At 38.4% G+C, this 11,922-nt stretch overlaps 1 protein-coding gene across 20 annotated transcripts in view; it reads left to right on the forward strand.

Annotated features, from left to right (window-relative positions):
• The window catches only part of LOC148732542 (protein dachsous-like), a 30,929-nt gene extending 19,168 nt beyond the window's left edge, over positions 1–11,761 (forward strand). For 7 of the 20 annotated variants that reach the window (XM_088756076.1, XM_088756082.1, XM_088756077.1 and 4 more), the window contains 10 exons: positions 690–1,319; positions 1,654–1,888; positions 2,200–2,483; positions 3,240–3,465; positions 3,770–3,858; positions 4,345–4,489; positions 5,864–5,968; positions 6,385–6,419; positions 6,803–6,853; positions 9,443–11,761. In XM_088756076.1, the coding sequence (XP_088612202.1) occupies positions 690–1,319; positions 1,654–1,888; positions 2,200–2,483; positions 3,240–3,465; positions 3,770–3,858; positions 4,345–4,489; positions 5,864–5,968; positions 6,385–6,419; positions 6,803–6,853; positions 9,443–9,588 (1,946 nt within the window). In that variant the 3' untranslated portion in view covers positions 9,589–11,761. Of the gene's footprint in view, positions 1–689; positions 1,320–1,653; positions 1,889–2,199; positions 2,484–3,239; positions 3,466–3,769; positions 3,859–4,344; positions 4,490–5,863; positions 5,969–6,384; positions 6,420–6,802; positions 6,957–7,031; positions 7,100–7,769; positions 7,819–8,660; positions 8,719–9,442 lie in introns of those variants that run through there. The other 13 variants (XR_015999703.1, XR_015999709.1, XM_088756079.1 and 10 more) reach the window with 13 other exon arrangements.
• Positions 11,762–11,922: the final 161 nt, after the last annotated feature.

The raw sequence follows: 11,922 nt of genomic DNA on the forward strand, positions 1-11,922 counted from the left end.
CGGTCCGATAAATTTTACTTTATCCTACTATAAGGCTCTGTAATATTATGACCCCCCCGCCCCTCATTCAAAACTAATAAGCAGTTAGTTTTCTACAATTCCCCCCTTATATACTTAGTTAGCGACGACAAATCCCCTCCGTTTCCGATGAAAACCATGTGATCCCCCCCCAAAAAGAAGATTCCTTCACCCTCAAGAAGGTTAATTAACAAATGGTAAACACCACAGCGTACACTATTGAGTTATGGATGCACGCGGGAGGTTGCTAAGCACGAAAGAAGCGTAAGAGTCGCTCGAGGCGACAGCCGAGAGCGACTCTAGCTTCTTGAGTGCTTAGCAAACCTCCCAAGTGCATCCATAACTCAATAGTGTACGCTGTGGTGTTTACCATTTGTTTTATAACATAACATTGATACATTGTAGCTAAAGAGTTCCCGTTTATTTAACAAATCTTACGCGACCAGAAAAAACAAGCGCGCGCGGAAAAATAGTCTTTGCATTTGCTCACGTCAGCAGCGTACACCCATGGGCAAATGGGGAACGCTAAATTGACCAATCAGAGCGCGCGCTTTACTTTGGTTATGTTATAATAATAACTGGTCCCTTATCTACGTGTACCCGAATCCCTTTTCAACTTTTCTCATTTGATGATATTAATAGGAATATCACATCACTTACTCATATTACAGATAAGGCAGATGTCTACGTTCTTGTATCGGATGTCAATGACAACGCCCCTCGCTTTGTTCTTGATTCGTACCAGGAGGTCATCAGCGAAAACGCCACAGTGGATTCAGAAATACTTCGAGTTACGGCGACGGATGCCGACTCTGGAACAAATGGCGAAATACACTACAGGATAGACCACGGCAATTCTAACGGCACCTTTGAACTGGATGACAAACATGGCGTTTTAAAGCTACAACAGAGGCTAACAACCCAAGTGTCGGATTTCTATAACTTGACTATCTTTGCTATGGATCATGGAGTGCCCTTTCTCATCTCCAGGCCAACGTTTATCTATTTGAAAGTTCGTCGCTCCATTTATCCGGAATGCACGGAAAAACTGACATTCCCAAAAGCCGTCTATTTGGCAGAAGTCAACGAAAGTATTCCTATAGGATCGAATATTCTGAGCGTGGCGGCTAAGAATGGCAAATGTAATCCCGCAAGTAAAGTAAATTACTTCCCGTCCGAGATTCGTGACCCAGAAGTGGATTCTCATTTTCAGATACTCTCTCAAACAGGTGTTATTAGACTACTGAAACCTCTTGACTACGAAGCGCGGGATAGGTTTACGTTTTACGTCGGAGCTACAGGTAAGTCAGTAGACATATATTCTTTTCTTTTTTTTTTTGGTATGCGTTGCCCTTATTTGGCTCGTCACCCTTCTCTTAAATACATGGTATCAAGTGCAATGTAGCGTCTACCTTTTATCATACTACAATTAATTTGTAACCATAGGGCGTGTCAAGGATTATATTAAGCCAGCAGGGTTAGCCTGGTCCCTAAGTGGAGGCTGCACTTTCTTTGATCTAAGGAAACGAAGTGGATTGCTTTATTCCAAATGATCACATTTAGATAAAGTAAACTTTTATTGATCATAATTTTCTCTTTATTAACTTCCTAAACAGACTTTCTCTGATCTTTCAGACACCAGAACAGTAAACATTGTCGACACTGTTCTCGTCCGAATCCTGGTGAAAGACGTAAATGACAACAGCCCTGTGTTCTATGAACAACGTTACAAAAAACTCCTAACAGAGATACCAGAGCCTAAGACTGTGGTCGCCCAAGTTACAGCATTCGATAGGGACTCTGGGAATAATGCTAAGCTGGAATACTTTATAGTCAGCGGCAGTGACAGCCATTTTCGTATAGGCGAAAAGTGAGTGTCACTGTTTAGAAGAACTTAAATTTGGTTTCCATTGGGATTAAAAAGACGATTATAACCTTGGTAGTTTCACAACAACTGTAAGTGATCCGTGACCGAGCGACACAAAGCAGTCCGTAAAATTAGACCATAGCGGGAAAGTGAATACCAGAGAAGTAATTTTGTGGGTGACTGTTGTTTACACAAACCTACAAAACGCCCTCCACGAGCTTGAAGTTCTTAGCTAGATCCATGCCTTACCAGGACAGTTTACGATATCCAGTTAGTTCCTACTTGTTAACGAGTTCTTATATTTCTCACAATAGGACTGGAGCCGTTTCAACGAGCGGAAGCAAAAATCTAAAATCGCAGAATCTTCGTCTGTTTAACATAACAGTGTCAGTGTCAGATTACGGGAACCCTCCGCGGAAGGCCAAACGGCAGGCTCGACTCTCTGTACTAGTATTCTTTCCACTCCGGTCACCTCTCATTCTAATCGAAACAACGGACACAACCATGACAGTTCGTTTTGACTTGAAGGACATGGCACGAAGCAACATCGCCAAATATGGCATCATTGTTCAAGAATTTGTTGATAACAACAACGAGTGTAAGTACTTTATCTTTTTTCCCCAATTCATGATCATGCGACCAAGCAACCTGTCCTGACCCCAAGTCTTTTAAATTTAGTTCACAACTTTGAAACGAGTTCAATCACCGAGGGCTTGACCATTTTTCATTCAGGTCCTCCTCCAAAAACTTACTTAAAGTGCCATCTGTCAAGCTAGCAGGTTATGGTCATAGGTGTTTCTCTTTTGTAGCACCGACTCTATGGAACTCTCTTCCGAACAACATAAGAGAGAGTGGCTCGCTATCAGATTTTAAGACCTGTATAAAGACATACCTTTTTAACAAATTTTATTATTAGACTATTGCTTAGTGAGTTAACTGGTTATTTAAGTAGTTAGCTAGGCCGCTAGATAGCTGGTTAGCAAATTAGTTAATTAGTTAATCAGCTGGTTAGTTAGTTAGTAAATTAGTTAATTTCAGTATAAGTTACAGTTTTTACTCTCATTATTACAGATTACCTTATTAGTTAGTTTCTTTTACTCATATTTCAGAGATTTTCACGTTCTATAAATTTTATCAGTGTGATCTATAACACTACTGTAGAGCGCTATTGAATAGTGATAGAAATAGCGCTATATAAATACCGTATTATTATTATTATTATTATTATTATTGTTAGTATTATTACTGAAACGGTAGAGAAGTCAGTTTGAGGTACCATGGGTGTTTTGCTGAGTTGCCAGACCTTACTTGTGTCAGTAACACCAGTTATCAACTCAGGACAATTCTCTTTTAGATGAAGAAATAACTGAAAGAGAACCCCTCACATGGAATAAAGTGACCCAATCCGCACGGGAAGACCAGGCATATAGTCGGTACATTACCAAAGTGATACCGTCCACGCCGTCCATCGAAAAGTCTAGACCGCTAGAGGTGAAAATTGGCGTGGACAAAAACTGTAAAAATAGACGGGGAGATAGCGATTTCTGTAACGGACCATTAGGACCAGGCAAGAAATACAGGTAACATTCTACACTTTTGTCTTTCCTGCCATTGTTCACAAGAGAGAACTTCTTTTTTGTTATTTTTAAGACTGACGTCAAAACCTTGCTCCAAGGATATCTCTCGGTCCGCTAAGTTTTCCCATTACTTCACTCCAATATTAAAAGCCAACACCTCAAAATTTTTAATTCCTCCCGAAACAAGTGAATGACGATCTCCTTACTGGATTTGTTTTGTGTGCCACAGAGGTTAACCTTGTGTCGTTGCAAAAACCACTCATTACAAAACACCGTGATCGTAAACCTTCTGTTACCGCACTTCTAGATTCCAGTTGCGCGCCTACTTGAAGTCCACCGGACCTTTTGAGGACTGTAAATATAAGGACAGCGACTTTTCAGACCCACACTTTACAGGTAGGGTAAACATTTTCTTGAATGACAAACATCTCCTTCTGGGAAATACGAGGAAAAGGCTGGTGCGTTGGTAGAACGAATTTTCAGTCTTATTTCAACACAGATATGGTTGAACACTTTCTTTCACTTTCTTTCCAAAGTTTCCTGTATGACATAATGCACTTCACGTCAAAAGGCGTATCTGAGGGGGAGGGCAAACAGGGCATGTGACTCCCCCCCTCTCAACCTGGTATGAAAAGGTATTAATAATCAGTTAAATATCCTGATTTTAATAAGGCACTTGTGTAAGACCTCAGCAATTAAAAATCATTTCCACGCCCCTCACATCCATTATTAAGCGTCTGAATTTTAAACCCTTAACTTAAGAAATCGCCAGGTGAAAAAAGGGACACTTTTTGACCTGTCTATAATTCACAGTCCAGTTCTACTGTTACGCAGCTTACGGAAGTTTTCTAAATTAATGGAGTCAAATTGGTTTTTATTTAGCTTTACCACAACCAAAGGCAGCATTCCAAAAGGAAGCGAGAAAGAATTATGATGCAGTTGTATACAGTGTCGGCACTGCTCTGGTGTTAGTCATTATATTAGCCTTTCTGAGGGGATTCTATCGATTAAAATTGGATAGAAAGAGGTCAGTAACATTTTCGTGTTTTTCTTTTAAGTTTAAGCTTGAGGCTTCTTCCATCTCATGAGATATCAAACGCATTATAATGTGTCCAACAGCTCTTCAAAGCGAAAACTCCTTTGATTTTATCAATTCAGGTCCAGTGTCTTGTCATTCGACATGCCTCTTAGGAAGTGACTACTCTTCTTGTAAAATCTCCATCTCCTTGTTCGCATACAATGCTTGTAATATTATAAAGATTAATCATAACTATATCTTGTAGCTATATTGTTACCTGTGACTTATGAGCCTTTGTGTGGTCAGCGGTCTGACACTCATGGCGGCCATTTTGGTTTTGTGAATTAGGCTGGAGATTTACGTTGATTAAAACCTGACTTTCAGGTCAATCTACTCGTTTGCTTTTAACACAATGTCAAAATTTTAGTATGCACGCAACGGAAGGCACTCACGCAGTCAACGGGAGAGATCCCAGTCTGTTATGTGATTGATCACTTTCGCGGCTTTGAGAGATATGACTGTTTTTATTATTTCATAGAACATTAAAAGCAAATTTGCACAACCTGCATATGGCATTAGCTAGTCTTGGCGGGTATTAGCAATAAATAAGTAAATACTACACATTGTAAGGTAAAGAGATTTCATAACTACAATATTACTGGGGTTATAAGCCATGCATTAGTTTACTACATTAGAAGCTAAAAGATACGTACAGTTGTCATATAAATTAAATACAATAAAATTACTAGTGAGTTAAAACGAGACATAATAATCAAATACAGGAAGAGCAGACTGGAAAGTAGAGAGGAGAGAATAAAGTGTGACATACGGATGTGAGCGAAGTACTACAGTTATAATATTCGATAATCATTAGTATTGAATTTCAATATTAGTGAATGGGCGTTAACACAATAGTCCTCAATCCCAAGTATAGTCAAAAGCAACTTATGAATTTTCCTTTTAAATGCTCTTTTCGTGAACTTACGCAAGTCAGGGTTTAGAAAGTTCCATAACCTCGTACCAAATGCAGAGAAAGACTTAAATTTCACATAAAAATTCTCTGCGGAAGAGAAACGCGTGTTATATGTATGGAAGTCAGATGAATTAACAAAAAGTTCACGAATATTCCTAGGTGTAGAGCTAGTAGAAACGTCATGCATTATGGCAGAAAGTAAGGAGCGAGGAGGAACGAGAATATATTCAACTGATCGTGTAAAAGTGAAAGTTTGGCTTAAGAACCTTATAACTGATGCGAGCAGCCAGATTCTATCCTTGTAAACTCCTCATGTACTCTGTTAAGCTCTTTAACACCGACAACACTCCGAAAAAAATGACGAGTCCCTGAATGCGGACGTGCACTTGAAACCAAACATTTTTTTTTAGGATTCATGAAGAGAAGAAGAAGCGTATTTCATTTCCCATGAGTAATCCACGGTTCCAGGAGCCAAACTCACCAGTTGAAAAGATTAAAACTCCAGGACCCGCAAAGTGAGTATCACCTGTCACAAGGTACAAGTAGCGAAGAAAGAAATGCACGCCACTTAATGAATCACTCGCATGGTCGTTCTACCAAACCATGATAATAAACACCACCAGTGAAATAAGTTTTATACTAGCTCACTTCATTCACAAAGGGATTAGAACTGGCTGCTTCGTTTCATAGCTTTTTGTCTCTTGCAAACGATCCAGATATTATTTGACATACTAGCGTAGATTCAGATATTATGAAAGACTTTATTAGCTACTTTTTCTTCTATGGAAAATGCAGATGATGTGTAGTTTCCAATCAGAGATCTTTGCGCTCTGCATCACTAAACATGTCCCGACCTATCTGGACAAAATATCTAGTCTGCTAAATACCTTATTCTAAACACTTATGCATGCTCTGTTCTCTTTTATTCAAGGAAAATGGTTGCTGTCAATCTCGACAAGGGCTCAGGTATGTAACAAAGACACTATTCTCATTGCTGCATGGTATGCAGCCAACTAGTCGCTCATCGACGAGAATGCTTATTACTTTTAATACAATCAGTTAAGTTGTAGTAGCAAAAACACCATAGATCAGATATACTAGGGGTGAAGCGTTATAACTGGTTGGCTTCCACTGGACGAGATTCCGCGTGCTTCACTCCGCAGAAATAGCCGTTGCTCATAATCTCGTCATAGCGCAGCGGAGAAACAAAAGCTTCGCAAGCTTTTGTTTGTGCCAATGTTTGTCACTATAACTGCGTGTTTCACAGCCTACCCCAGCTGTGTTCGAAAAATTCCAAAGGGAATAAATGCTTACAATATGGTCTGATCTTTTTTCTCTTTTTATTTCAGAGTTCAGTCACCGCGACGAAGACGAAGGTTCATCCCCAGACTCCGCACTAGGTACGTGTCCGTCGAGCAACTCCGAGCCTACACCAAGAGAAAACATCAAGCCAACGTACTTTACCTTTGAGTTTTAGGGAGAATCGCGGAATCTTTCCCCGAGGTAACCCCTCACACACTTCTTTGCTTCTTTCTTGTGCCTGTTAATTTGTCGCTCCATCTTGTTGTGGTCTTTCAGGGCATGCTCGTCTGGAACTTCTTAGAAAGCAATATCTGTCTGTCTTTCACACTGCAGGATCCCCGAAGGTCAGTGTCCTGCAAAATCTTCTTCCCTTCTCCTAACCACTTTCTTAATCTTTCGTTTCTGTCTCCTTTTCTCTCTGTCTCTTTTTTTGGTTCGCTCCTCAAGTCTCAACTCCTCTTTCAAGTCTTCTCTCCTTGTTCATCTTCTGCTCTCTTTTCCTTCGATTTTTGTTCTAGGCTCTTTTAATTTGCTCTCTCTTATCTTTTGACTTCCAAAGCTCTATTACATCTTATCTCTTCCCGATTGTCCTCTTCTCTTCTCTGTTAAACTTTCTTTAGTCAACTGTGTTAGCGACATAATTCCTTTCCCTTCGTTTTACCACTATTTTCCTTCCACGACAAGGCGTGCTGGTGCGCATGAACCTTCATTTAAGCTACATCTTTTCAAACTACTGAAACCTCATATCAGCTATTAATGTGTTAACAATCGAAATTGTTAACGTAAGAACCCAAAAACTGGCTTCAGTCCGTTACTTACTGATATTAGTCAGGTTAGATCTCCACATGCAATCTTAACAACATCTGTTGCTACTCCGTCACAAAAAATCTTACAATGGTTATTCAGAAAGGTTTCAACAATCCAGCCTTTAAGTCTTTCACTTAGCCCGTTCCTTTGCCCCTCACCAATCTTGCTTCATCTCTATCGAATCTTGTTTTCTGCTTCTTCCGGCAGACACCTTCTAAAGGACTGTGTAGGATGCAAGGTCGACCCGTTTAGATAGGTCAGTCCTTCAAATTCTACTTTTTATTTCTCGTTTTATTCTTTCGGTCCCATAGTAAGATCAACCCCTTGCACTTGCCACAATCCATCATGGTGCTTTAAGTATTACTCACGCTTCCTCCCGGTTCTGGAATCTTTGGGATATTTAATTCCTCTCTGTACACTGCAGCTGAATTTTGCGTTGTAACTTCAAAAAAACAAACCATAAGTCCGCCTTTCATCCAACCCATTGTTCCATTTGCCAACATGCGGATTCACTTTAACCAATGCCGACCATACACGTCGACTTCTAACACATCTGTAGCATACCCTAAGTACTCACATAAACTACACAAAACCACTCCCCTCAAGAAAGAAATGACGTAAATTTAATAAAAAGGTCGCTATCTGTACATGCAGAAAAACTTGATAATTCCCTTCAGTTAAGCTCCGGGTAAATAGTTGGGTGTATCTAGTTGATCTCAAACTAAGCTGAAACTTTCTCAAACATGATTTAAAGATTGGTTAGTATTCTTCAATAAAACACATTACATTTGTATCTTGGTTATAAATCAACAGCTAAAACATTTGCTGTCACCCTTCAATTGAGACCAACATCACATTCTCTTAAGTATTTACCATACAGTCTTCCAACGAGTATGACTGATAAAACTAATATCTAGTAATAATTTAAATTCAACAACTATTTTTTTCCCAAAATTTAAAATAGTGAGATGTTTAAAAGGTATCTTTTGCTTATCAAAATCATTTTGTAAGCTGCTTACAGAGATAAGACAGGAAGTATAACATAAACTACCAGTATTCATAGAAATAAATGTCACTGTGAAAACGCTTTTTTGATAGACGATTCCTTCGTGCACTTACTGAGGGGTTGTCACTAGATGGCATGCCTCGTAGGTAGGTAAATATCTCGCTTTCCCTAACCCTTTATAATGACTAACCCTAATAGAAATGACTACTCAAGTGCGAATACAAAATTGTTACAAGTCAAGTGAAGAATTAAAAACTGAATTTGAACTGATAAAACCTACCTACGAGATATCCCAAATTTATAGTGAGGCCCTAACATCTGTAATGACCCAAAACCTTGGAACATACCTAAATTGATTTGATTGACTTGAACAATTTTCAATTGAGCGTCGAAAGTGATACGCGATTGCTTTGCTTTTGCTTTACGTCGCTCTATGATTGGTCTAGAAAAATCAACCCACTCTTTCAACCAATCAGATGCAAAACTAAAACCAATCACCCGTGTTTTCCCGCGCTACGGGCAGAAGGGTTTGTTTTAACTTAAGTTGTAATTGGCTTTTTAAGATATTTCCTTTCTTCTGATTGACCATTTTCAATAATTTACAACACTCAATCGAGAAGAGCTTTTAAAGTACAATTAAGCAAGTTACTGAGCTTAAAACATTGGTTAAGAACGTACTGTAATATAAAGATCTTAAAATCAAACTCCACATTGAAAACTTCTCTCGGGGAGAGAAATTATCAAAATTATCAAATCATGTCACTATGATTAAAAGATAAAATCACGAAATTCAAGTGCAACTGAGTAAAATTAAGGAGAAACTAACTCCCCAAAGTACACAGCCTTACTAATAAACGTGGTTTGCGTTTTGCAGATGAAAGTACGCGGCCATTACAGAGTAGAAGACGTCCAACATTACAGGAAGTGAGATTAAAAAAATACTTTAACTCCGTGGAGTCCTCATCGTGTGCATCGTGTGACCACGTGAAAATTTACTGCGTGCAGGAGACAGTCACGTGATCGCACAATAGCCTGTCACCATACAGACCCTTACCGGACAAGATCAAATTAGATTACCATCACAAGTCAAGTTTACAACACAAGACAGTTCTAAGATAGGGTCTATTTCTGTTTTTTAAGACGAGGCTTTATGTAAAATCTCAAATATGAGCTTTACTTTTATCGAAAGAAATTTCGGGATAAATCTGTAATGGCGACGCTGGTTTTTCAGCAAGCTTCGGTTTAAAACGAAGGCAAAACTTAGCTCGTAATGGCATTGTCAAAATGAGTCTTTTGTCGTCCGCTTTAAGAGCGTCATGGTTTAGAGAAATTTTCGGCGATTCGAAGGAATTAACACGTTATTCCACACAACCTGGCGACTCCAAACCAAAGAAATGAATTATTAGAGTATTCAAATTCGCTTTAAAAACAAACTCAAGAGTTAACATAAATTATAAGATTATGAGCACGTAATAAGCACACAACGTCATTTTAAAAACGTAAAATTATTGTTATTGGAGCGAGTTTAGTTCGTATCAATATTAATCCGAAATTGTGGCTTCTTAACCAATCAAAAAGCAACGCTGAAACTGAGCGCGACTTGGTTGGGCGTTTCCCGCGCCTTTACTGGTCACGTGAATTTAAGCGATTCCCATTAGTCTTATGTGTTGCCTCAACACGAGGTTTTGTCTTAGTGTTAGTGAAACGTCTTTCAAAAGCGGTCTGCTGCAAAGAAGCGAAACTAAAAATGTGGATTGAACGCTAAAATGCTGATATTTATCTTTCCAGTTGAAATGTTAATAAGACGTTATCTTGTTAAGAGTAAAATTATTACTTTGGGAGAGTTATCCTAGCTATAAAGTATAAATACATATATATATTATATAAAAATGATAATCTTGTATACGGATCATTTTAAGATTTTCTCTTCATTAATGAGGACCAAGTGGCGACGTTTTCATTGCCTTTTAATACTCCACTGACTGGTTTGAAATTCTTAAGTTAATCTAAGGTTAATCCAAAACAATAATTTTCGATTTTGTCCAATTATTTTCTTTACAATCAACTTACGGTTTTTTCAAATTTATAGAAAATGTTTCTCCTCGGGAACGCATGAATACGAGTACGACGGTTGACAAACAAAGCAAAGTGTACCCCGGGTAATAGTCCATTTTACAGTTGTGTGCGTGGTTGCCAAACCTTTGAATGGGAGTAAGGCTAGGGTTGACCTTGTTATGATACAAACCTTGCTGCCTTCCAAATGTAAATCACTTTTTTATCTTGCTAAGTAGATACAGGTCTCTATCACAACAAGGTCACCTTCAGCCTCACTCTGAATCAAAGGCTTGGCAACTAAGTAAACAACTGTAAAATGGCCTATTCTAAAACTACAGAATTCCGATTGGCAACACTCCCTTTTAACTGTTATATTTTTCTTGTAAGTCTAGTACGAGCGATTGGTTTTACATCGAGGAAATAACTTTGAGGCATAAGTATGTTTCTTTTCCATTCTTGTTTTCCCGGTTAATTTAAAACTGTAAGTAGGAGGCTTGATTTTAACTATTTCTAAGAATTTATGGGTTCATACAAGGACTAATGTTGGACTATAATAATGTGTTCAGAGTAGCAAAGTGATCGCGCTCAATAGATTGTTAATAAGTAAATTATTGGTTTGAAATACGTTGGAAGCAAAAAACAAAAAAAAAAAAAAACACAACTGTTGTAGAAGCTAGGTAGTCGTATAAGTACAAAATACCATGAAGCAAAGTTTCCTACTAGGTGCTAAACATCTATATCTGAGCAATAAAAAACTCTGTGGTTTAGCACAATTTAAAATGTGCCAGTTCCACTGTGTCGGTGTGCTATTGGCTTAACCTCTTACCTGGGCTTCCCTCATTCCCATTGTATACAACGACCTGCGTTAACTAACGAGTGTCACAACTGTGCTATTCACAGAGCGACATTAGTTCATTTGTAATGAAGTTTTGGATCTCTATAGCTTAAGCTACAGAGCGTTATAAGTTATCATACTTTGCGCATGTTACCAATTCTGTAATAGTGGCAAGCAATTTAACTTAAGGCAGATTTAATCTATCTGAGACAATTGAAGAGTAATTTAAGAAAATAATAAATAAGTTTAACCAGCTGAGTTAGGAAAGAAATAAAAACCGCATAGTTGGTTTGCTTTCTCTTCGATGGTTTCGCTTTCGATTTTTGTTTGTCTTTTTCATAGTAAAAATAAAAGGTTTCAACAAAATTCAAAAATGACAGGTATCTTAAAATTTCAAAATAGAACGAAGTAAGAGAAAATGTTTGTGTCCCAACATTTTTAACATCTTCGCCTGTACCCACTCG

This window comes from Stylophora pistillata, chromosome 4, assembly GCF_964205215.1.
Source record: "Stylophora pistillata chromosome 4, jaStyPist1.2, whole genome shotgun sequence".
NCBI lineage: Eukaryota > Metazoa > Cnidaria > Anthozoa > Scleractinia > Pocilloporidae > Stylophora > Stylophora pistillata.